This window comes from Spermophilus citellus (assembly GCF_964194105.1).
Source record: "Spermophilus citellus genome assembly, chromosome: 3".
In the NCBI taxonomy this organism is placed as follows: domain Eukaryota; kingdom Metazoa; phylum Chordata; class Mammalia; order Rodentia; family Sciuridae; genus Spermophilus; species Spermophilus citellus.
In genome coordinates, this window is record NC_138184.1 from 74,706,780 (window position 1) to 74,731,144 (window position 24,365).

The 24,365-nt window shown below is 42.2% G+C and overlaps 1 protein-coding gene across 7 annotated transcripts in view; it reads left to right on the forward strand.

Moving 5' to 3' along the window:
- CABIN1 (calcineurin binding protein 1) overlaps positions 1 to 24,365 on the forward strand; it is a 138,863-nt gene that overhangs the window by 13,184 nt on the left and 101,314 nt on the right. For 6 of the 7 annotated variants that reach the window (XM_081288485.1, XM_081288490.1, XM_081288489.1 and 3 more), the window contains 12 exons: positions 1,332 to 1,445; positions 5,164 to 5,298; positions 6,338 to 6,518; positions 12,674 to 12,803; positions 14,335 to 14,484; positions 15,489 to 15,904; positions 16,957 to 17,125; positions 19,686 to 19,822; positions 20,602 to 20,819; positions 22,340 to 22,418; positions 23,141 to 23,328; positions 24,126 to 24,278. In XM_081288485.1, the coding sequence (XP_081144611.1) occupies positions 1,332 to 1,445; positions 5,164 to 5,298; positions 6,338 to 6,518; positions 12,674 to 12,803; positions 14,335 to 14,484; positions 15,489 to 15,904; positions 16,957 to 17,125; positions 19,686 to 19,822; positions 20,602 to 20,819; positions 22,340 to 22,418; positions 23,141 to 23,328; positions 24,126 to 24,278 (2,070 nt within the window). The remainder of the gene's footprint in view (positions 1 to 1,331; positions 1,446 to 5,163; positions 5,299 to 6,337; positions 6,519 to 12,673; positions 12,804 to 14,334; positions 14,485 to 15,488; positions 15,905 to 16,956; positions 17,126 to 19,685; positions 19,823 to 20,601; positions 20,820 to 22,339; positions 22,419 to 23,140; positions 23,329 to 24,125; positions 24,279 to 24,365) is intronic. The other variant, XM_081288488.1, reaches the window with a different exon arrangement.

The following is a 24,365-nucleotide window of genomic DNA, read 5'->3' on the forward strand; positions in this document are numbered from 1 at the left end:
ATGAGCATAGACATAGAGGGTGGTGGGTATACAGAGCTTCCACACCCTCTCTGGGTGTGCCACCCTTCTAGCACCAACTCAGAAATTCTCCAAGCCCTATCCATTACATAAGTGTGATAGGTTAAAACACTGGTGATCAACTGAATCTCAAGACTCTCTTGGAGGTGGGCTGGGGAAACTGAAAGTTTCAACTTTCTAATCATGATTGGTTCCACTGGCCACCAGCCTAGTCCTGCAGCTATCTAGTGAACCCCAACAACCTATAACCTCATGAACATAAACTCAAATATGGTTGAAAGGGTCTTGTTTTGAATAATAAAAGGTACTCATATTATCCCTGTCATCCAGGAAATACCAAGGGTTTTTGTTTATTTGGTTTTTTTAAATATTTTTTTTTAGGGCTGGGGATGTGGCTCAAGCGGTAGCGCGCTCGCCTGGCATGCGTGCGGCCCGGGTTCGATCCTCAGCACCACATACCAACAAAGATGTTGTGTCTGCCGAGAACTAAAAAATAAATATTAAAAATTCTCTCTCTCTCTCTGTCTCTCTCTCTCTCTCTCTCCTCTCTCACTCTCTCAAAAAAAAATAAATAAAAAAATAAATATTTTTTTTAGCTGTCAATGAACCTTTATTTATATATATATGCAGTGCTAAGGATCAAACCCAGTGCCTCACACATACTAGGCAAGCACTCTGTCACTGAGCCACAACCCCAGCCCTATTTATTTGTTTTTATTTATTTATTTATTTTTGGTGATGGTTCAGAGAAGACTTTATTTATGGATTTATTTTATAGTGCTAGGGAATGAACCCAAGGACTCTTGCCATACTAGGCAAGCACACACTCTTGCACTTCCAAGGATTTCAGAAGTTTCAGTTCAGAAATCAGGGACAAAGACTAAATATGTCTTTCTTTTAGTGTGATACATAGTCTCTTTAATTCTCTGGGTTACTCAGGGCCCTGTGTCCACTTTTCCAGTTTTACCCAGAAAGGGTCACTGGGCCTATATCTTGGCATGTCTGATTCCGTGTCCCAGCTTTCTATGTTGTCTTTGCCATTGCTTAGACTCGGTAATGTTTCCATTACTCATGTCTCCTTGTTGGGAAGGGGTGCTCATAAGGAGTTTTTCTCCAGTGATTAGTGCCTGGGAGATTGTAGTTCTACTGTTTTTGTTGTTGTTGCTGTTTGTTTGTTTGTTTGTTTTAACACTAGAGACTGCAGCTGCTGACAATGAACATGGACATGATTATAACTTCCTTTATACACATTTTTGGTTTAAGAAAGACAAACCTTTGTGTTTTATGACAACATTTCCTGTCTTGGTTTGTAGGAAGCAGAGGCTTTTGCCTTATATCACAAAGCTCTGGATCTGCAGAAACATGACCGATTTGAGGAGTCTGCCAAAGCCTACCATGAGCTTCTGGAGGCACGCCTGCTGCGGGAGGTAAGGAACTTGCAGGCTAGGCAGTGAGCTATGGTGGGTAGCACCTGGACTGTGAAGCTGGATGTTACCTTTGTGTTCTCATTTCTTGTCCTTGAAAATAGTATTGCACCTATGAGCCCCCCATTTTCTCCACCTGTAGAGTACCTACTTCTTTGGATTGTTGTGAGGGTTGAGTGATTCCAGTTCAAGTGCCCATTATTATTTCACAGCCACTCTGCCCAGTAGGTGGGGGTATTATTCCCATTTACAAATGTGAAAACTTGTGGCTTAGTGAGGTTTCAATGGCTCAGAGCCACTCATGTAAATGAAGTATTAGGGTAGGATTCGATCCCAGCTTTTCTGATACATAATGATCCTTTGGGCAGCATATATTGGCAGATGCCATTTGGGTGATAGACCATGAGTCTGTGTGAGAACATTATGGACTTTTTTTTGAGATGGAGTTTCACTATGTTGTTCAGGCAAGACTCCTGGGCTCAAGTTATCCTCTTTGCCCCTGCCTTCTGGAATGCCAGAAAAGGGTAGGTAGGAAGAACTGGTGCTAGTGTAGGGACCATGCTGTCAGTTACACCTCAAGTTTACTGAGTCATGAAGATGTCACATGAGGTTTGGAAATTGGTTTCAACCTGAAATTGACTTAAGAGAGGTTTATATTTCATTAGGAAGAAAAGTTTTTGCTTTCAGGTGCCTAAACTGACTCAAGAGCCCATAGTGTGTTGAGGGGCTGGGGCTGTAGCTCCATAGCTTGCATTCAGGAAGCAAACAGACTTTACAGGCATATTCAAGACCACACATTTTTTTTTTTTTTTTTCAGTTAAGCAGAGTCCCTTACCACCTCCAGGAAGGCAGATGCTTATGTCTTAAAACTCTACCCCTTTATGATTTTCACTGCCTGTGAGATGGAATGCATCTAAATTTTCAGCAGAATATATCTATCACTTCTCTCAAAGTATTTCTCATATTTCTAACTATTTAGCTTGTCAGGATTCTTTGGTTGTTTGTTATGTTGTTTTAGAATTAAAGGTATGGGAAATGTGGCCTGCCCTTCTCTCATTAGTAGGAAGTAAGAGAGGGCCCAGGGAGGGAAAATAATTGAATCCATATTTCTAAACTTTAGTATAGGTCAGACACTGGGCTCATTTCAAGAGTGGGTCTTCCTTCTCAGCCCTTGGTTGAGTAGATCTCAGAAATGGAAACAGGTGGGCTGGGGATGTGGCTCAAGCGGTAGCGCGCTCGCCTGGCGTGCGTGCGGCCCGGGTTCGATCCTCAGCACCACATACAAACAAAGATGTTGTGTCCGCCGAGAACTAAGAAAAAATAAATAAATATTAAAATCCTCTCTCTCTCTCTCTCTTTCTCTCTCTCTCTCTCCCCCCCCCCCACTCTCTCTTTAAAAAAAAAAAAAAAAAGAAAGAAATGGAAACAGTAAGACTGAGCAGGCATTCTAAGTACAGAGCTAATGCCAGATAGGTACAAGGTAGGAAGCCTTTAACTTAAGGGCACTGGCTCTGTGTTAACCTTGTAGTCATACATGTGTATATCATTTTAGCACCTTTCCCCTTTGCTTATAAAAGTAAAACATGATCATTGTAAACAATTGAAAAGTATAAAAGATATACAAAAAAGTTTTTTTTATAGTTATATGCATTGGTATACTTAATATTAAACTAAATTGGGTAATTATAATTCACAAATCATTGACATGATTATGCTCTGGATCACAGCTGATTCCTAAGAAGTATGTAGCCTAGCTGGTGGCATCACAGAGAGGCTTCTTAGGGTGAACCTTTTAAGGAATATAGAGAGTGGTGCTAGATGTAGGTGGTCATTAGGTGGAGGTCAGTTAAGAGTGCATCTGCTGTTGCTATTTAGTCTGTGAAGTAGACTCACACTATTTTTTGATCATACTAACTTTTTTGAAGAGTTCTATATTTTGAGGAGTAAAGATACTTGAGGCCTAGCCCTGGTCAGCTGGTTTTTGGGGACCTTCTTACAGTCTAAGCCAGACAACGGTAGAATATGAATGTATGGGTTTTGCTTTGAGTTTTCAGTCTTGATGGAACTCCTTAAGAACTCCAGGTTAGGTTTCTTGGATTAGTCAAGGGTTGCTTCCTGAGGATGGTATGTCCTCAGGTCTTGCTTATTCTGAACATGAAGAGTAGTGTGTTGGGCTGGGGATGTGGCTCAAGCGGCAGCGCGCTCGCCTGGCATGCGTGTGGCCTGGGTTCGATCCTCAGCACCACATACAAACAAAAGATGTTGTGTCCGCTGAAAACTAAAAAATAAATATTAAAAAAAAAATTCTCTCTCTCTCTCTTTAAAAAAAAAAAAGAGTAGTGTGTTGAGAGGCTGGGGCTGTAGCTAAGTGGCAGAGCGCTTGCCTAGCATGTGTGAGGCACTGGGTTCGATCCTTAGCACCATATAAAAATAAAAATAAACAAAGACATTAAAAAAAAAAAGAATAGTGTGTGGAAGCCACTGGTTTCAGGACAAAACTGTAATATGGACTAGTTCCTGGAAATTGCTTCTTTGTGCCAGTGAGTTTTCTGTTAGAAAATGTTTTTGTCTTTGTCCTATGGGTAGAGTAATAGTTTTCTAATCAGTAATTTCTTAGAAGATATGTTTTCTAAGATTTTTCATAAAGATGTTTACAATATTTATTTTTAAGCTCATGTTTACCTTTGTTATTCAGGCTAGGAATGATTGTCCTTTTGTTACAGAGGTTATAAGACACTATTTAGTTAAAGTAACTTGTGTATGGTCTCATGACAATTTACAAGGTTGGGAGCTCTGTTTCCTAACTCCTAATCCAGGGTTCCTTGGGTTGAAGTTCTAGGTCCTACCTGCTGCCCCAGAAAGTCTCCTTATACTTTGTCCTCCGTCTTCAGTCCTACAGTGGGTAGGACTGGGCTGGCTTACAAATGCTGGTAAATGTTATCATTCAGACTTTGAGCCCTCAGGTATAGTGATACTGGTTGGGAGGGTTCCCTCTGTCTCTGTTGGTGCCCATACTTTTACAAACTGCCTTATGGTGGTCTTTCTCTCAGTGAAGTTGGAGTTGCTGGGATCTTCTAGGAACACCTATTCTAGCACCTTTATTTTCTAGTGGAGGCTGACACTGAACTGACTCAAGAGCCCATAGAAGAGGCTAGACTGGAAGCTAGGCATCCTGCAAACTATTTGCTGAAACTTTGTTTTAGTCAACTTTTTATCACTGTGACCAAAAGATCTGAGAAGAAAAATGTAGAGGAGGAAAAGTTTATTTGGGACTCACAGTTTCAGAGGTCTTAGTCCATAGATGGCCAACTCTGTTGCTCTGGGCCCAAGGTAAGGCAGAACATTGTGGTGGAAGGGTGTTTAGGAGGAAGGCAGCTTAGGACATGGCAACAGGGAACTAGAGGAAAAGGTGGGAGAGAGGGAGGGAGGGGGAGAAAGAAAGAGAAATATTGCTTAACTGCTTACCAGGGACAAAATATGTTTTCTAAAAGCACATCCCCCAGTGACATACCTTCTCCAGCCACATCCAACCTGCCTAAGGTTACTATCCATATCAGTGAATTTAATTCACCACTTAGGTTACACCTCATGATCTCAGTTCACTTCTGAAAATGGTTGCTTTGTCTCACTCATGAGCTTTTGGGGAGAATCTCATATCTAAACTATAACAAGATTCAAGGCCTAGGCGTCATTTCTTTGGCCCTGTTTCCTTTGTTCACAGGCAGTTTCATCTGGTGATGAGAAAGAGGGATTGAAACACCCTGGGCTGATACTGAAATATTCCACATATAAGAACCTGGCTCAGTTGGCAGCCCAGCGAGAGGATCTGGAGACAGCCATGGAGTTCTACTTGGAGGTGCAGTTTGTTTTTTTGTTTGTTTTTTAATATCTTTATTTTATTTTTATGTGGTGCTAAGGATTGAACCCAGGGCTTCACACATGCTAGCCTAGTGCTCTACCGCTGAGCCACAACCCTAGCCCTGGAGGTGCAGTTTTGACAGCTCTTAGTTTTCTCTGTTTTAAAAGCTCTTGCTGAAGGGAAGTGGTTGTGGTCTTGTTGGCCAAAAAGAATTTGTAGCAGTGCATCACCAAGCCGTTGTATGTAGTTACTATTAACACCCATTGACTAGAAGGTCCTAGTCAATGGGTGTTAATAGTAACTACATACAGGCCTGGAGAGCAGTGGTGGGGCAAGGGCATGCTTGGGTGCAAAGACCTGCATGTGAATTCTTCCTTTGCTACCCAGTACACACGAGACTGTGAGTGAATTATTTGACCCTCTTGGTCTATACCTGTGTAGTGGAAATAATGAAAAAAGAGGACAGTTGTGAAGATCAAACTTGTTGATATGCATACAAGTATGAAGAACAGAGCTGACAATATACTGTCATAGTAGCATTGCCATTATTTCTATATTACCATTGCTTTATCTGGGTGCATCTGTAATGTGATAATTGGACACCATTCTAATTGCTTTCTAATTATTGTCTTGCAAGGAAGGTGTCTTTATCCTCATTTCAGTGATAAGGAAACAGGCTTAGGATCATTCTGTTAATCAGTAATGGAGCAGGGATGTGAACTAAGGTCTCTCCAAAGCATGTAATCATTCTAGAGTCCCAGAAGACTGCCATATTTTCTTTTCATTCTACTCCTTCCCCCTCTTTTACCTGTTAAATTAACAAAATAGATTTAAAAATGTCCTGAGTTAAATAAATTGGTCCTTATAACTTATTATGTGTCATTTCTCTGGATCTTAAAAAGTGTAACTCTGAGGACTGGCTTTGCTAATCAATTATAAGGCAATCATGCCACTTTTGCCATTTAAGAGGGTAGTGCAGTGGCAGGCTAGTACTTCTTGGGATCTCAGCAACCAAATGTGCATATGCTTCTTTCAGGCAGTAATGTTGGACTCAACAGATGTCAACCTCTGGTATAAAATTGGACATGTGGCGCTGAGACTCATCCGGCTCCCCCTGGCCCGTCATGCTTTTGAGGAAGGGCTGCGGTGCAATCCTGACCACTGGCCTTGCTTGGACAACCTCATCACTGTCCTGTACACCCTCAGTGATTACACAAGTGAGCCAGGCTTTGGTGCTTTCTCCATTTGCTTATATTTTTTGCATCAGAGGAGGGAGGGTGGCTTGGGTATAAGCTGGTAGCCAAAGTTAACACTGACAGACTTTCTGCCAGACTGTCAAAGAGAATGAAATGTTATTATCTTATACCCCTAACTTATTATTTTGTCTTTTTTAAAAAAAAATTATTTATTTATTTATTTATTTTAGTTGTAGTTGGACACAATACCTTTATTCCATTCATTTATTTTTATGTGGTGTTGAGGATCGAACCCAGGTCCCCGCGCATGCTAGGCGAGTGCTCTACCGCTGAGCCACAATCCCAGCCCCCCGCCCCTGCTTTTTTTTTTTTTTTTTTTTTAATGGTACTGGGGATTGAATTCAGGGATGCTCTACCACTGAGCTGTCCTTTTTATGTTTTATTTTTAGACAGGATCTTGCTAAGTTGTTCAGGCTGGCCTCAAACTTGGGATCCTTCTGCTTCAGCCCTCCAAGTTACTGGGATCATAGTAATGCCATAGCCTTCTTGTCTTTCTTGATTTATCAGATGCTTTATAAAAATAAGTCATATTTTCTCTGAGTGATTTTTTTCCCTTTGGCTATCTTATTTCATCTGTGCATTGTCCCATCTTTTGTGTCTTAATCAGTTTGGGTTGCTGTAAAAATAAATACTCTAGATGAAGTGGCTTGAAAAACAGAGATTTATCTCTCACAGTTTGGGAGTCTGGAAAGTTTTAAGATCAGTGTGCCAGCAAACTTGGTATCTGATCTTAGCTTTTTCCTTGGTTTGCAGAAGGCCATCTTCTTGGTATATCCCCACATGGCAAAAAGAGAGAGCTTGAGAGAACTCCAGTCTCTTTCTCTTCTCTAAGAACATCACTGGGTATGGTGGCATATGCCTGTAATCCCAGTGGCTTGGGAGGCTGGGGCAGGAGGATCTCGAGTTCAAAGCCAGCCTCAGGAACTTAGTGAGGCTCTAAGCAACTCAGTGAGACCCTCTCTTAAATAAAATACAAAAAAAGGCTGTGCCTCAGTGATTAAGTGCCCCTTGGTTCAATCCCCAGTACCAAAGAACACCATTCCACTCCCATCATGGGGGATCCACATGCATAACCTCATCTAAACCTATATTACAAAGGCCTCATCTCCAAATACCATCACATGGGGATTAGAGCTTCAACAAATGAATTTTGGAAAAAAAAAAAAGAAGAAAAGAAAAAAAAAATGAATTTTGGAGAGACACAAACGTTCAGTCTACAGTATTTTTCCCTGGACCCCCAAAATTCATGTCCTTCTTACATGCAAGAAATACATATTTTATTCCAGTAACCCTCAAACTTGTCTTAGCATCAATTCCAGAAATTCTCATCTAAATCATATATAGGTGAGATGGAATATAGTTCATCCTGGAGCAAACTTCTTCTCCATTTGTGAACCTGTTAAGCAAGATTAAGTCATGTACTTCCAAAATATAATGATAGGACAGACATAAACTAGACATTTCCTTCCAAAAGGAAGAAATAGGAAAGAAAGAAGGGTGGTGATGGGTCCAAAACGTATCAAGGCAAATTTCGTTAGGTCACAAGGCTCAGGAATAATTCTCTTTGGTCTTATGCTCTGCCCTTTAGGCCCATTGGGGAGAGTGTCACTCCCACAACTCAGTGGTTTGACCCTATGTTTCTTACTTTGTAGGGCCTTATCCCTGAGACACTGATCTGGGATATCCTGGCTCATGCCAACTGGAGAGTTAGCCCACCGTTTAAGGAACAAGTCCTGCCTCCTATGGTAGGAGTGGAGGAGTGGCAGCCTAATGACCCGAAATTATATTTGGGATCCTTCTTCCACTTATTTATATATTTTTGTATTCATTCATTCATTCATCTATCCATATTTTTGCAGTGCCACATACATGCCAAGCCAGTGCTCTACTACTGGGTCATGTCCCCAGCCCCTCTCATTACCTTTCCTTTTTTTTTTTTTTTTTAAAGGATAGCACACATTCATAGCCTTTCTTTATTCCCTCCTGTTTTTTTCTATTCCCTTTATTTCCAACTTGTGGTGTTTCTGCTAGTATAATTCCATTTCTGTTCCTAGCTTCTGCTGAGATAAGTGATTAAGTTTGTCGTTCATACATAAATCTTGTTATCAAATGGTTGATTGCCACATACAAGTATTTTCTTCAGAACAAGCTTTTGCAATTTTTGCAATATATATAGGCTGAGAATATTCCATATCTTTAAGTCCTCATTTCTTTTTGCTAAGTAACTCCTCTTTTAATTCATTGTATTAGGTTGGATTCATTTCTCTCTTCTTGTATTTTACTATACAGTTGTCCTTTGGTGTCTGTGGGTGATTGGTTCTAGTACCTCCCTGGGTAGCAAAATCTGTGGATGCTCAAATCCCTTATACAAAATAGCATAGTATTGCATATAACCTATGCACATCCTCCTGTATACTTTAAATCATCTCTAGATTGCTTCTAATACATAATACAATGTAAATGAATAGTGTTATATGGTATTGTTTAGGGAATAATGATAAAAGTCAGGCACAATTTTTTTTTCAAATATTTTTGGTCTGTAGTTGGTTGAATCTGCCAATGCAGAACCTGTGGATATGGAGGGTTAACTAAGCTGTCAAGAAGAACTGTGCTATACTTTAACACTTTGCTTAGGAATCTACTTAGGTAAATATTTAATTTCATTGCTCACTAATTCTCCCTTTCATAAAACACTAGAACAATTCAGCTAAGTGCTTTGCATCTTTATAACATGAATCACTTTTTCTTTGTTGTCCAATAACATGTTCTTCATTTCTGCCTGAGACCTCAGCAGAATTGCCCTTAATATCCATATTTCTACTGACATTCTGGATGTAATTATGCACTTTCTCAACAGCTTCTGGCCTTTTTTTTCTTTGAGCCCTTACCAGAATCACCTTTAACAATCCCTTCATGGTAATATGATTTTTACTGGCATGCACCTCAGAACTCTTCAGTTTTCTACCCATTACCTAGTTTAAAGCTGCTTATACATTTGTAGGTATTTGTTATAATAGCAACTCATTCCTCAATTCCCACTTCTGTCTTAGTTCAAACTATTGTAACAAAATGATAGATTGGGTGGCTTAGATAATAAACATTTATTTCTCGCAGTTCTGGAAGCTGGGAAGTCTTTTTTCTCCCCTTTCATTTTAAGAGCCAAATGGCAACAGAATGGAGTATGTTGAGAAGTGCAAGGCCTTGCTCACTCTTCTACCTCTAGTTCTTGTTCTCCAGAACCATTTTAAAAAATATTTTTAATTGAGGCAAAACACACACACACAAACACACACACACAAATAAATAAATATATAAATAAAATAAAAATAAAGTGCACAATGAGGCCCATCAATTTGTGTATGTGAAAATACTTCAATATATGAAACATTTGCTACAACCCAGAAGGCAGGCTACTTAGGTCCTTTCCACTCATTACCACCCCATAAAGCAACTTTGTTCTCTCCCTTTTGTTATAAGAGATTAACTTTGCCAATAGTTGAACTTCTTTGCAGTAGAGTCAGAAGTCTTCTCATCCTGGCTTTCTCTGCTTGTCATCCTGTCTGTGAGTACACCCATGTAGGACATAGCAGCCACTAGGTCTTTTTCATTGCTGTGTAGTCTGTACTATTTAACAATTCTATTTGTGGACATTTGGGGTTTTTTTTTCCACCTCTGGGCTCTTACGCATAATGCTGTTATAAACATTTCTTATAAATATATCCTTCAGTAGACATATGCACTTGTTCTGAAGTTTCCTCCAATTTTTATCACCAACAGAATATGACAGTTCTATAGTATGACATTTTGACTAGCGGTTTTGTCTTTCAGAGGCTTTTAGTTTCTTTTTGTAGTTCCTCCTACAGTTTGGGTACCATCTTCGATTTTCAGCCGTCCTCTCTCAAGCCAACAAGTTTAGTTTTTGTACCTCTCTTTTATGGTAGAAATTATGCTTGGTAAGGTCCTTGTGAGAAATACATAATTGGGGGCCTGTACACAGGTTCTCCAGAAATAGAGCCAATTAGATATGCATATACATATATAGAAAAAGATTTATTATAAGGAATTGGCACATGTAATCATGGAAGTTGACAAGTTCCAAGATCTATAGGATGAGGTGGTGAGCTGGAGACCCAGGCGAGCAAGTCCAATGGCCTTCAACCCCAGAGAATTGATGGTGTAGTTGCAGTCTGTAGGCTGGCAGGCCCAGGAAGAGCTGATGTTTTGATCCATTGAGAAGACAAGAAAAAAATCAGTGTTCAAGTTTGAAGTCTGGCAGGCAGGAAAAATTCTCTTTTATTTGGAAAGGTCAGCCTTTTTGTTCTACTAAGGCCTTTACTTGATTAGATGAGGCCCACTCACATTTGGGAGTGTAACCTATTTTATTCCATCCACTGATTTAAAATTTAATTTCATCACAGAAATACACAAAATATTGTTTGACCGAAGTCTGGACATATTGTGGTTCAGTCAAATTGACACATAAAGTTAATCATCACAGGGATTGAACTGATTCATATTAGAGCCCCATAAATTTTCCATTCATTTAATACAAAAAGTAAAAGCAGCATGTTGAATTCATGCTTAATGAGATAAGAAGGCAGGGTGTTGGGTTAAGGCCTATTAACCTCCTCTTATTTCCTTGAGATTTCTCAGGTCTTCCCTCTGTAGAATGGTAAGCATAATACAGATAGCAAGCTTACCTCACTGCAGCTGATATGCCTGCTAAGAACAAGCACCATCCAGATTCCCAGTTCCTCCCTGGTTTTCTCTCTAGAAGTTTCTGATGGCTACCCTCAGGTCCCACTGTGCTCCCAGAAGAACCATGTTCCTTGTTTACCTGAGGTAGGCATCTTTGGACCAGTTTAGTATGCAGCATGCTGGGTGCAGACCCTTTGTGTGCCTTCAAAGGCATGGCCCCTGACTAGTGTCATGAGTAGGCTCTTCTGTCTCCTGAATTGGTACATCAGAAACATATTATTTCCTCCTCTCCCAAGACCTCCATGCTCAGATCACTTCTGCTCTGGCTTTCCTCCTTCTTTTGCTCCAGTTCCTTCTTTTTCTGGTTATTCTTGATAGGAGTGAACTGCAGCCTAACCACATTCAAATTGAGAAGCATAGCAGGGCATGATGGTAGTCCCAGTGCCCAGGCAGAATGGAGTTGGTACTTTACTGCATCCTTGAGTGCTCACTGGTGAGACCTGGCAACACAGAGTAGCTGGGAACTCAGTGGTACTGTTTGCCAGGGGCTAGTTCCACTTATAAGGGATAAAGGCTTTTATAACTCACATTGTAGTTCTGCTTCATGAATCTGTCATCCTGTTTGTCTCTAAGCATTAGTTCATCTATTACTGTCTCCAGTCCTGGAGGAGCCAAAATTGACATAGGCTTTCCAGATCAATGACTTGAGAAAGGTACTTGATTACATGAAGGAAGTACATATCTTAAATTGTAGACAATAACTTTAAGAATAGTTTTTAAAAGGAAAAGAAGAAATGTTGGAAAATAGAGGTAAATAAAATTTAAAAGAAAAAATAGTTTTATATGTACCAATGGAATCCCAGTATGTGTCTTGTTTTTTCCTTTCTCTTTTCGCAATGCTATATTATGGCCTTCTTTCTGGTCATTTCAGCACATTCTTTGAGCATTTGTACAATGGCTGCTTGGCAACCTAGTGTGTGGATCAGCTGAACTTCACTTAACCAGGTCCCTATGGTGGGGCAGAGTAGTTACCAGATTTTTTGAAGGAGGTTTTCCACTTGGCCAATATCTCATCACTGTGAGCCCCATGTTTTTTTTTTTTTTTTTTTCTGTAGCAATTCCTAGAAGTGGGATTGCAGCGTCAAGGTCCTTTACAAAGTTCATATAGTTTATCCTCTGCTGGCAGTGTTTGGGTCTGTTCATGTTGGAGTGCCTCATCTATATTATAATATTATAATATACTATTATATGATATTATAATCTTAGAAATCTTTCTTAATGGAATTGGATAAAGTGCTGTCTTGCAATTATTACCAAACATTTCTTTGATTCCAGAGTGGGAACATTTTCCTTCTATTAACTGGTAAGTCCAGGGTTTCCAAGTGTAGTCTCAAAAGTCCTATTTCTTTCCCTGCCAGCGTGTCTATACTTTATTTGCAAAGCACTGGAAAAGGATTGCAGGTACAGCAAAGGGCTGGTTCTCAAGGAGAAGATCTTCGAGGAACAGCCTTGTCTCCGGAAGGACTCTCTCAGAATGTTCCTCAAATGGTAAGTCTGTGTCATCCCATATGGTTGCATCCTTCCCTGTACAGCTGATAAATAGCAGGAGTGCACCTCATTCTCTCAGGTCCTGAACTCCTAGTAGGTGGAGCCCTGAATTCCAGGGCTTCATCTCCTATAGTGGCCCCTTAACTAATGAGCTTACTCAACCTGCCTTATTTATCTCTCAGCTGTACCTGAGCTTGGCTCTGCCTTCTCAGGCTGAGGTAAACATAGTTGCTGCTCTCCTTTCCTACTGCCCTGAAAGTTTTCAGTGTTTTTTAGTTGTCTTCTGGATGCTTATGACAGCCTGCTTCCCACCTTATCTCCTTTCTCCTTATCAAGGTTCTGTCTCCAGTACTGCTCAAGTTCAGTGTTCCAAGCATACCTCTGATCTTGTGCTGTTTCTGCCTTGCCTCCAGGATAGAACCCAGCTGCATCATCCAGGAGGTTCTAGCCTGGTCCTCTGGTTTTCACTCTCACCTCCTGTTTTTCCTCTCAAGCTTCTTTTGTTAGAGTTGCTTCAGGTACCTGGTAGACTCCAGGCTTGGCCCTGTTGTGTACCATTCTGTCTCCTCTCTCTGGTTCCCACTGTGTACTAACCTGGTTCTCAAGGAGAAGATCTTCGAGAAATAGCCTTGTCATCTTCCCACCCCTCTGCTTGTCCTGCGGTTGCTCCTCCTTCACATTTCAATTCCCAGTGGTGTTTCTGCCACTTTCTGTGTGCTAGGTGAACCTCCCCCAAACCTCCAGATGAGCCAGCTCCTCTTGCCCTTTTGTATTAGAACTCAACTATTTAGGGATACTGGGGTGTTTTGTTTTAATCTGTCCTCCATGAGCTTATGCCTGTGTTCACATCTGTTATGAGGGAACCAAGTCCCTGAGTGGCTGTGTTGGGTAGCCCTGTTGGGATCAGGACAGTCTGTACAGGAGGGCAGTTTTTGTTGGGTCACTTCAAGCAGAGTGTGACTTTGGAAGGGCATCTGAGGCCTCAGCGCCCTACCCTTATTGTATTTGGGGGATACCATTGACTTTGGTGAGTTGGTTTGTCTAATGGTTTTTTTGTTGGGTTGTGCAGTATAGGATAGTTAAATGCTTTTAAATTTTTCTATAAATAATCAAGAGCATGATTTTATTTGCTGTGGCTTTTCAAGGCATTATGATAATATTAATACATACAAAAACCCTTTCTCTGGCTGAGGTTGTGGCTCAGCAGTAGAGCCTAGCATGTGCAAGGCACTGGGTTTGATCCTCAGCACCACATAAAAATAAATAAATAAAATAAAGTTTAAAAAAATCCCTTTCTCTTCTCAGTTGTGGGTTTTAGAAGGAACAAAGGTTGTTAGTCATTTCTAGTTATGGGGGTATTAAGAATGCTAGTTACTGCCCATTTGAGGCCAAATTCAAGTGGTTATTTTATATGTGAGAAGAATGGATACAGGCTAAAGAATGTTAACTTAAACACATCCCTCTCTATAAAATTTCAGCCTTGGCTCTAGATTGTAACATTGTAATTTCTCCCTGTTTTACATGTTTTTAGTGACATGTCAATTCATGATGTGTCAGTGAGTGCTGCTGAGACAAAGGCCATCGTAGATGAGGCCCTGGGACTTCGGAAAAAGAGGCAAGCATTGATTGTGCTGGAGAAGGAGCCAGACCTGAAACTGGTGCAGCCAATCCCCTTCTTCACGTAGGTTATTTTGTGTCTCTAGGAACGCTGGGTTGGCTATTGGACCCTCTGTGGGACACCACGTTGCATAGGAGAGAGAAGCCCCAAGCTTGACCTTGAGCTAATGTCATGGGTAGAGGCTGGGAGCACCAATGCCAGAAGGCTGGAGACATGTACCTATTCTTTGACTACTAAGTAGCAGCTCAGTTCTTTTTCAAGTATGCCCAGTCTTAGTTCCTTTTGGCTCTCACCATTGTTGACCCCAGCCATCTGCCATGTTTCTGTAAGGCCCTATCCAGAGATGAAAAGAAAACTAAAGCACTTGCCAGAAGGAAACTGGAAAATCTTGAGTTGAACCCAGGTTTGGAGTTCCCTGGCTGTCAAGTTTGTGCTTTCCTTCCTGCAAGATGGAACTCTGAAGGTCACCCTTGTGAGCCCTATGATATGTGAGAGGCCCTCCCCAATCAAGAAGGGCACGCTGGTATTAGGATAGTTTAGCCCATTTGTGAACTCTGGCATTCAATTTCTGTTTTAAAAAATTCTGACATTGAATCTTAAACCTTTAAATTTAGTATGCCTTGGCATCAGTGTTCTATCCCCTGCACCTCCCTCCCCGACATATATACACCTTCCTCAGAGACATTGTCTAGGAGTTCCTTTCCTGGATCAGACACACCGGGATCCGGTTCTGGCACTCCTGCTGTTATTAGCTGGTGACCATTGGGACACTAACTGCTATTCCTTAAAAATCAGGAAAGCAGCATCCCTTTAGTAAAAGAACATTAGGAGCTTCTCCTGGGTGAGGAGCAGGAAAGTGCCAGCCCCTGCTTCTACTGTCTTGGGCTACTCCACCTTCAGATGTATTATGCTCAAGATTTTGTCACTTACAACAATGACAAAATGTTAACTATCTCCCTTCACTCCCATGGAAGTTATAGTTCCAAAAGCATCTCTGTTGTCTTTCTATAGGCCAGTTGACTCTTGTAACAAGGTGCTGACCAGGTGTGGTGGCTCTTTCTTTGCAGGTGGAAGTGCCTTGGAGAGAGCTTGCTGGCTATGTACAACCACCTCACCACCTGTGAGCCCCCACGACCCAGCCTTGGCAAGAGAATTGACCTGTCTGACTACCAGGACCCCAGCCTGCTGCTAGCATCCTCCATGGTGGTGACGCCTGTCAGTGTGATCCAGCCGAGCCCTGTCAACACCAACCCAGCCATAGCTGTGGCTGAGCCTGTGCTCTCCTATACCTCTGTGGCAACAGCTAGCTTCCCACTGCACAGTCCCAGCTTGCTGGATACAGGCACTGCTGTGGGTGAGCAGGCCTCTTGGAGTCCGCTTCTGGAGAGACCCTATTTGCTGACCTCAGCAGGAATGAGAGCATTGGTGTTCCCTGGCCTCTCCAGGGAGATGAGACATGCTGATCCTCATGGCATAAGTGGAAGTGAGAGCCCATCGCCCTGTAGAGGAGCCTATCTGCCTGTCCCCAGGGCCAGCACTTCAGTACTAAAGCCCCTGCAGGGAGGTTGTGGGGCCCTGGGATAGAGTTCCTTGCTCATTGACAGCAACCCGTCTCCCCACCCCAGTTGCTGAGTCACACTTTGTGAAATGGACACTGCCAGATCCCCTCTAGCTTGCTACATGCATTCTGAGTCCTTTGACCTTAGAAAATCAAGTCAGTAAAATTACCACCAAGTGGTAGTATATTTTTGTGATTTTTTTTTTTCAAAAAAAATTTTTTTTAAATTTTTTTGCCATACTGGGCATTGAACCCAGGTACATTCTACCAACTGAGCTATATCCCCAACCCTTTTTAGTATTTTTATTTTGTTTTTCTTTTTGAAACAGGATCTCAGCTAAGTTGCTGAGGCTGGTTTGAACTTGTGATCCTTCTGCCTCAGCCTCTGAGTAGCTGGGATTATAGACATGCACCACGGTGCCTCACTTATTTTAGTGGTTTTTATTATCTCTGGAGTTATAAAAAAATTTTTGACAAAGCTCCCACAATTTTCCTTAATTTCTCTGTCACTGCAAAAAAGAATGATAGAAATTTTTGAATGAATACATGCCTAGTTGTTTCTAACTTTCTTTCTTAATTATACATGGATTTCCTCTGCTCTCTGGGTAATTCACACAGTTTTTTTTGGTATATTCATATCATCCTTTGTTCAGAGGGTCCTGGATAGGGTCAATACCACTCACTTCATCTACTCCCAGCGAGGGAATAGTAAAGCCTTATTCTCATAAGGCCCCAGAGGGATAAAGGTGCTCTGAGACCTGGCTTGTGGGTCTTGTCAACTCAAGAAAGGTGTGAGAGTTAAGGGGTTTTAAATTTATTTTACTGAAGACTCTGTTGTTGAAAAAGAAAGATTTCTTGAATGTCAAAGAAAAATTCAGTGCTGATAGTTGTAAAACAGGGAAACTAATCGCATCTGTGGAGTACATTTTTTTCACCTCTGCTACCTTATAAGGTTTTAATTTGTGTTCTTTGTGAAGGCGATGTTTCTGGGGGAGATAAATCCAAGAAAGGGGTAAAGCGGAAGAAGATTTCAGAAGAGAGTGGAGAGACTGCAAAGCGGAGATCTGCCCGTGTCCGAAACACCAAGTGTAAAAAAGAAGAGAAAGTGGACTTCCAGGAGCTTCTGGTGAAATTCTTGCCATCCAGGTATTGTGCACAATTTTTCTGTTTGACAAAACAGTATATGCACAAACTGCCACCCTATACCCTCAGTAATATTTCTTATTGAATCACCATCCTTTCTTCTGGGTACCTCCTTTGTTTTCCTTTAACATCAGTGCAAATATCCATAGTATACATCATACTGGACCAAGATCTTGGATTTTCTTGCCTCTTCCTTCTTCTGAACTTCCTAAGGTAGAAGGTGTGACTTGTTAATCTTTTGAGGACTGGGTACTTCTAGGGAGCTAAAGACAACACATAATTAATTGTTAATCAGCTTTCTGACACTATGACAGAGTGCCTAAGCTTAAGGGGTTGGGATTATAGCTCAGTGGTAGAGCGCTTGCCTAGCACATGTGAGGCACTGGGTTCAATCCTCAGCACCACATTAAAATAAATACCTACATCTATAACTAAAAAAATGTTTTTAAAAAATCAGCTTAAAAGGTTTATTATTGGCTCATGATTTCAGAGATTTTAGTCTTTGGTTGCTTGGACCTTTTATCTTTGGGCCTGTGGTGAGGCATGTCATGTTGGAAGCATATGAGACTTACTTCATCCAACTGGTCCCTATCCCTAAAGTATTCACCGACTCCCAATAGCTCCAATCAGCCATAGAGGGAGCCTTCAATACACAAGTTTTGGGGGGACATTTAAGGTCCAAACCATAACACATGTCCTGTGCACCCACAGATATCTGCTTATTGCTGAGAGCCTGGGGCCACAGTGCCTTACTTAGATGTAAATGCTTGTCAAACCCCATTTGAAAGGACTTCTTTCAGGGAGCAAACCCTATTTGAAAAGAGCTTTCAGGGAGTGGGTGCTTACTTGATTTTCTCCAGGTTCAGCAATATTCCCTTGTTTTCTGAGAAGGTAGAAGAAGAGCTTGTAAGGTGTTCCTTGGTTTCACTGGTTCTTAGTGTTCCTCAGAGAAACCTAGGGGAGGAGAGAGTGCCAAGTTCTCTAGAGCTGGGAGGGACCTGGGCCCCACTGCTCCTTATATAATAGATATCTCACCAGTCCTACTTTTTTTTTTGTTCTTACTCGATCACCTTCAGAGGCTTCAAGGCCCTGTATTTCTGAGCCTTCCCAGGGTTTATTGTGCCAGTAAGCAGGCTTCTTGATAACTCCTTTCCTCTACCTTTAGCTGAGTGGAGAAAGCATTTAGTCACTTTAGTCTATCTTTCTGCCTTCTAACATCTGTTTGGCACATCTTTTTTCTGTAGGGCTTCCTTTCATATCTCCTGTATCTTTTTGGGTTCATAACCTTTCTTATTCCTTCATGGTTACTGGAATGGAGTTTGGGAGGTAACTATTTATGTATAGTATGCCATCTGACCAGGAGTTTTCAGCTGTCATTTTGTCTTGCGACAGTTTCAGTGGCAATTTCATCAAAGTCCAGAAGGAATAGCCAGAAGCTTTAGGAGAATTATAAATCTGTTTTACAGCAGGATTCCTAATTTTACTAACTTGTTGCCTTTCTTTGGTGAAGGTGAAATGCTTCAAATAAAGGTTAATCTCAGCATGCAGTTAATGTGGACCAAGGTGAGGATATAGTTTGTTCTGATAAATTTCTCCTGAGGTATGATACCAAAAGATTTCTCCTTGGAAGAGCTGCAGGATTTAAACTTTGGTAGAGTGACCCCCAACTTCCCCTTAACCATGCTGTTCTACCTTGAGAACTTGCTCCCCAGTCCCCTTTATGTGGAATGGTTTCTACTTTATTTCAGTTGTTGGTCTTCTGTAAGGTTTTAGTGTTCACTTCCTTGAATTTTCAGGCAACAATATGGAAGCTTGCTCAATAGGTTCTCTCTGGGAGTGTGCAATAAGTGAGTGAACACATTTACAAGTGTACTGAGTATTTATGCTGTAAAAATGCTGGCTTGAGATAAAGCCACAAAGATAGCCAAGGCTTGATACCTGAGAACAGTTTGAAAGAATGATTTCTCCTGGGAGACGTCTCTCTAATCCCAAGATTGGGCCAGGCCCAGAGGCCCAGAACCAAGCTCAGAAGGGCCTGATGTACCTGCCACGTTCTCACCCACACACTTTTTTCTTGTTTGCCAGACATCTCCCTCCCTGCAGGGTGTAGAGCATATCTAATTTCATCCAGCCTGTGGCTTTGTGCCTGCTTTTTTGCTAGCCCTTCTCTGTTGTCAGCCTGAATGATTTTGTTCTCTGTTTCAAGCACTCTGTTGTGGTTGGTCCCTATCTAGGTTGATTATATTTGTGCTTTTTGTCTGTTTCTCCTATTAGAAGATAAACTTCCTGCAGGCAGGCTGTATTCTGGCACCTAGTACCATGCTGGGCACATGGCTGATACAGAGCAATCATCTATTGATGGATAAATGAATGAGTGAGACCAGACACCAGCTCACAAAATCCTGGAGAGAGGCAGAACTACCTGGAGGCTTGGACCTTGCCACTCACTTATTTTAGTCTACTTCACCCTGTCTCTGATTTAGTTTTTCTTAATAGGAAAAATTCAGATGCTTATATCAGAATGAGTGATATGACTTTAGTAACTTTGACACATTCCATGCAGGTTAAGAAAGCTGGACCCTGAGGAGGAAGATGATCCCTTTAATAACTATGAAGTCCAATCAGAAGCCAAACTGGAAAACTTCTCAAGCATGGGGCCTCATCGACTGTCCTTTGACTCAGCCACGTTCATGGAATCTGGTAAGAATTAGCAATATGGTTAATCACTGCTGGAAATTCTTCCTCAAATTATCCTATAACCTGCCTATGTTTTATTCTGGGAAGATGGTTTGGGGAGTTTTTTAAGCTTTGATCAAAGAGCTACCTGAATTTGCTTGGGCCTGAGCCCTGTGGCTAACTGGTAGGTCTATTGAAATGTTTAGGCTTATACTTGCTGTGCTCCTTGAAAGCTGTGTGCTCCCTGAAGGCTGAATTCAGAGACTTGGCTTTACAACTTGAATCTATATGACCACAGCTGTTGAATGCGTATTATGTGCCAGACACTGTGCAATACTGTATGTGCATTATCTCATTAAGCATACAAAGCAGCATTTGGAAGTCAGCCCTTTTGATGCCCACCTTAGACATGGTGATTATTATTATTTTTTTTTTTTTGAGAGAGAGAGAGAGAGAATTTTTTAATATTTATTTTTTAGTTTTCGGCGGACACAACATCTTTGTTTGTATGTGGTGCTGAGGATCGAACCCCGGGCCGCACGCATGCCAGGCGAGCGCGCTACCGCTTGAGCCACATCCCCAGCCCTAGACATGGTGATTATGAGAGGCTTGCTCACAACTGATGAGGGCTGGAGCCAGGCACTGAACCCCAATAGCCTGACCTCAGCACTGCCATTTGATACCATGTTTACCTGCATTGAGTGGTGGAGGAGGGCACAGGTTCTCCTCTTTTAAAGAGAATAGGAGACTGGACATAGGAGGTCCCCTTCATCCAGGTCAGGTTGTTCTCTTTCTCTGGGCAGAGAAGCAGGATGTACATGAGTTCCTACTGGAGAACCTGACCAATGGGGGCATTCTGGAGTTGATGATGCGCTACCTGAAGGGCATGGGCCACAAGTTCCTGCTGAGGTGGCCACCAGGCCTGGCAGAGGTTGTGCTCAGCGTCTACCACAGCTGGAGGAGGCACAGCACCAGCCTGCCCAACCCACTGCTAAGAGACTGCAGCAACAAGCACATCAAGGTCAGGGGCCTCTCTATGGCCAGCATCATAGTGGGACAAGGGGACAGAGACAGGGATCTTCTGTGGGTATATGGCTGATATGTTTAGTCCACTTGTTGCATCTACTTATGTGCCTGAAACCTAGAGCCCTAAGGAGTTTGAAGTAGGAAATCAAAGGACTAACCTGGCTTGTGTCCAGAAAGACCTCTAGTGACTGAGTAGAGGATAAACTGGGATAAGAGTGGGTTCAGGGAGCCAGCAGGAGATTGCTGCCAGCTAAGCAATGTTGGTGGCTGATATCAGTAGTGACAGTGGAATCAGGATTCTTTTTTTATTTTTTGTACCAGGATTAAACTCGGGGGCACTCAACCACTGAGTTGCATTCCCAGCCCTTCTTTGTATTTTATTAGAGACAGGGTCTCACTGAGTTGCCTAGTGCCTCATTGTTGGTGAGGCTGCCTTTGAACTCCAGATCCTCCTACCTCAGTCTTCTGAGCCGCTAGGATCACAGGCATTTGTCACCATACCTGGCAGAATCAGGATTCTGAAGACAGAACTGACAGGATAAATTGAGTATGGATGTGAGAGAATGAGTCATAGCAAGGGCTTCCAGTGTCATTTACTGAGATAAGCAAGTTAGCTGGGTGAAGCTTGAGGACCTTGAACACACAAGCATTTGAATGTTCAAGGTGTGAGGGACTCACTAATTTTTTTTAACTTGTAGGAAAACAGAAGTACAGAGGCTAAGTCAGTAGCTTAGGGAAGTGGTGGAGCCTCCAGCAGTTGTATGGAGTCTTGTTCAGCCTTGTCTACTAACTGCACTCTGTACCCCAGGCTCCTCCATTAGTTGCCTCCCAGAGCTCAAGAGAGCACAGGATACTCAGGCCTCCTCCCATTGGAGGTGTTATGCAAGTATCAAGGTGGGAGCATGGGGAGCTATTAGGGCCTGCCCATGTGATCTTTCTGGCTGAGGGTCAAGTTGGAGGAACATGTGGGTCATCACTCCCTTGCTGGGCAAACCCCACTGCAATACCTCAGGGACTCCCTCCTGGCAGCTTTTGTGCATCAGGCTTTCTGCTAGGAATAGTGTGGAGCAGCAAGAGCCAAGGCTTTGATCTCCAGGCAAACCAAGTTAATTTCTAACAGTGCGTACTGGCAGGTACCTCCTTGTCACTGAGTTTCAGCTTCCCTGAGTGCTCTGGAAATGATGCATTGACCTCCCAAGGAACTTTAAAGGCTTCAGTGGATACAGTGTCTGGCCTGGCATGTGGCAGGTGAATGACATCCTCTTCTTCAGGATGGTCCCTCAGGACTCTGATGGCAGGTCTTTTGTCCTTCCCAAGACTTATCTCAGCGTAGATCCATGTGCCTTTTTTATGTCCTAGCAAGTAGCCACTGATTAACATTTAGGAAATGGAAAGTAGGTAGAAGAATTATTTTTTTACCCCAAAAGTAAATTTTAGTTTAGTTTCCTCCCTACTCCCCATACTTAGGTGAATCTTTAAGACTTTGTTCCTGCCTTTCCTGTGCCTTTCCTGCAGGATATGATGCTTATGTCTCTTTCCTGCATGGAGCTCCAATTGGACCAGTGGCTGTTGACCAAAGGCAGAAGCTCTGCAGGTAGGAGACATCTATGTTCTGTGGTGGGGTGATTTTCTGAACTCAGCAGGCTGGAGGAAGCTGAAATGGAGAGGCTGAGTCATGGAATTCATACTTATATTCATGTGGGCACATTTTCTGGGTTGGCTCATTAAGGTTGCAGACAAGTTCCAAAATCCCAGAGAAATCTCCCTGACTTCAAGGAGTAGTTAGCAGCAGCTCAGCCTTCAGAGGGAGCCATCTGCCTGCCTTAGGTATTCCTCGGGATTAAAGGAAGCAGGATCTCAGTTTTGGAGTACTGCTCAATGCTCTATGTTTCCCCAGTGAATTTCCCAGGTGATAATATATGATTATTCTGACTTTTAAACTACCACTTAAACTGGGCACAATGGAGCATGCATACAATTCCAGCTACTTTACAGGATGAGGCAGGAGGCTTACAAGTTTGAGGCCAGCCTGGACAACTTAGCAAGATTCTTTCTCAAAATTAAAAAATTAAAAGGGATGGAGATATAGCTCAGTAGTAGAGCACTTGATCAGAATGTGTGAGGCCCAGGGTTCAGTCTCCAGTACCACAGTAATACATAAATAAATAACAAATTTCCACCTGTAGAATGCAGAGGGGGTTAGAGTACCCAAAAAGACTAAGAGCAGATGTGGTAAAGGCTGAGGGTGACCTCTGGGAGCCGAAGGGCATTTGGATCCTGCATATGAATGTGACTTTCTGGCCTGATGGTTTTCAGTGTCTCCTCGTAACTGCCCTGCTGGTATGGTGAATGGCAGATTTGGGCCTGACTTCCCAGGAACCCACTGCCTGGGTGACCTCCTGCAGTTGTCATTTGCCTCATCCCAGCGTGACCTGTTTGAGGATGGCTGGCTAGAGTTTGTGGTCCGTGTTTATTGGCTGAAGGCTCGTTTCTTGGCACTGCAGGTTGGTTCTCTAGTCAGCTGCTATGTGAGTGCATGCATGTATGCATAGTACCTATCTAGGCACTGGGTTTGACATGAAGAAATGGGAATGGTTGGGAATTTTAAGCTTGTCAGAAATCCAAGCATGGCCACCAGTTTGTAAAATACCTCAGCATATCCACAGAACTCTACAAGGGATCTACTGTGCCTCATTTTTATTATTATTATTTTTTCCTGTGGTTGATCTTTATGTTTTCCTGACAAAGCTTTAGCAAGTACATGAATAGAAGCAGTATTTTCTAGAAGGGAATCTCCACCTATTTTGTAAGAGTTCTGGGAAGGCCAGGGTGGATTGGCGCTGTTACCTAGTACCCAGTGCTGGGTGGTACATGGTGCACTGTGGTAGAACAAGCCATAGATTACTAAGGTTGCAGCAGCAGCAGTTCAGTTTGAGGGAAGTATCATTGTTTAATATGAAGAATGTCACTTCTAGAATTAGGGCAGGCCTAGGTTCTAATCCTGGCTCTGCCATATACCTAGCCTTGCCTAAGTATTATTCATTTATAATGAAGGGTTAATGATACTTCTCCTCTTAGAATTGTGGTATGGATCATTTGTTTTTTCAAGCATTTAGTAAATATTTGTTGAGCCCCAGCTGTGTGCCAGACCCTTTTAGGGGAGTAGAGCTATAATTGGATTAAAACTCTGCTCTGAGGGCACCCATTGTCCATTGAGATCAGGAATGTGAAGAACCTGGCACATCATGACAGTTCCCTGACTTTTGCCCCTGTTTCTTGATTTGCTTTTCCTTCTAACTAGGGAGACATGGAGCAGGCTCTGGAGAACTATGACATCTGCACAGAAATGCTCCAGAGTTCCATTGCCATCCAAGCAGAGGCAGGGGCTGAGCAAAGGGACATTGTTATCCGGCTGCCCAACCTCCACAATGACTCCATCGTTTCCCTGGAGGAGGTGAGTAGGAGTTTTTAATAGTGTTTTCTTAGTCAAAAGATTTATTCTGAGTTGACCGAGTTAGACCAGACCTGACCTGTCCCTGAA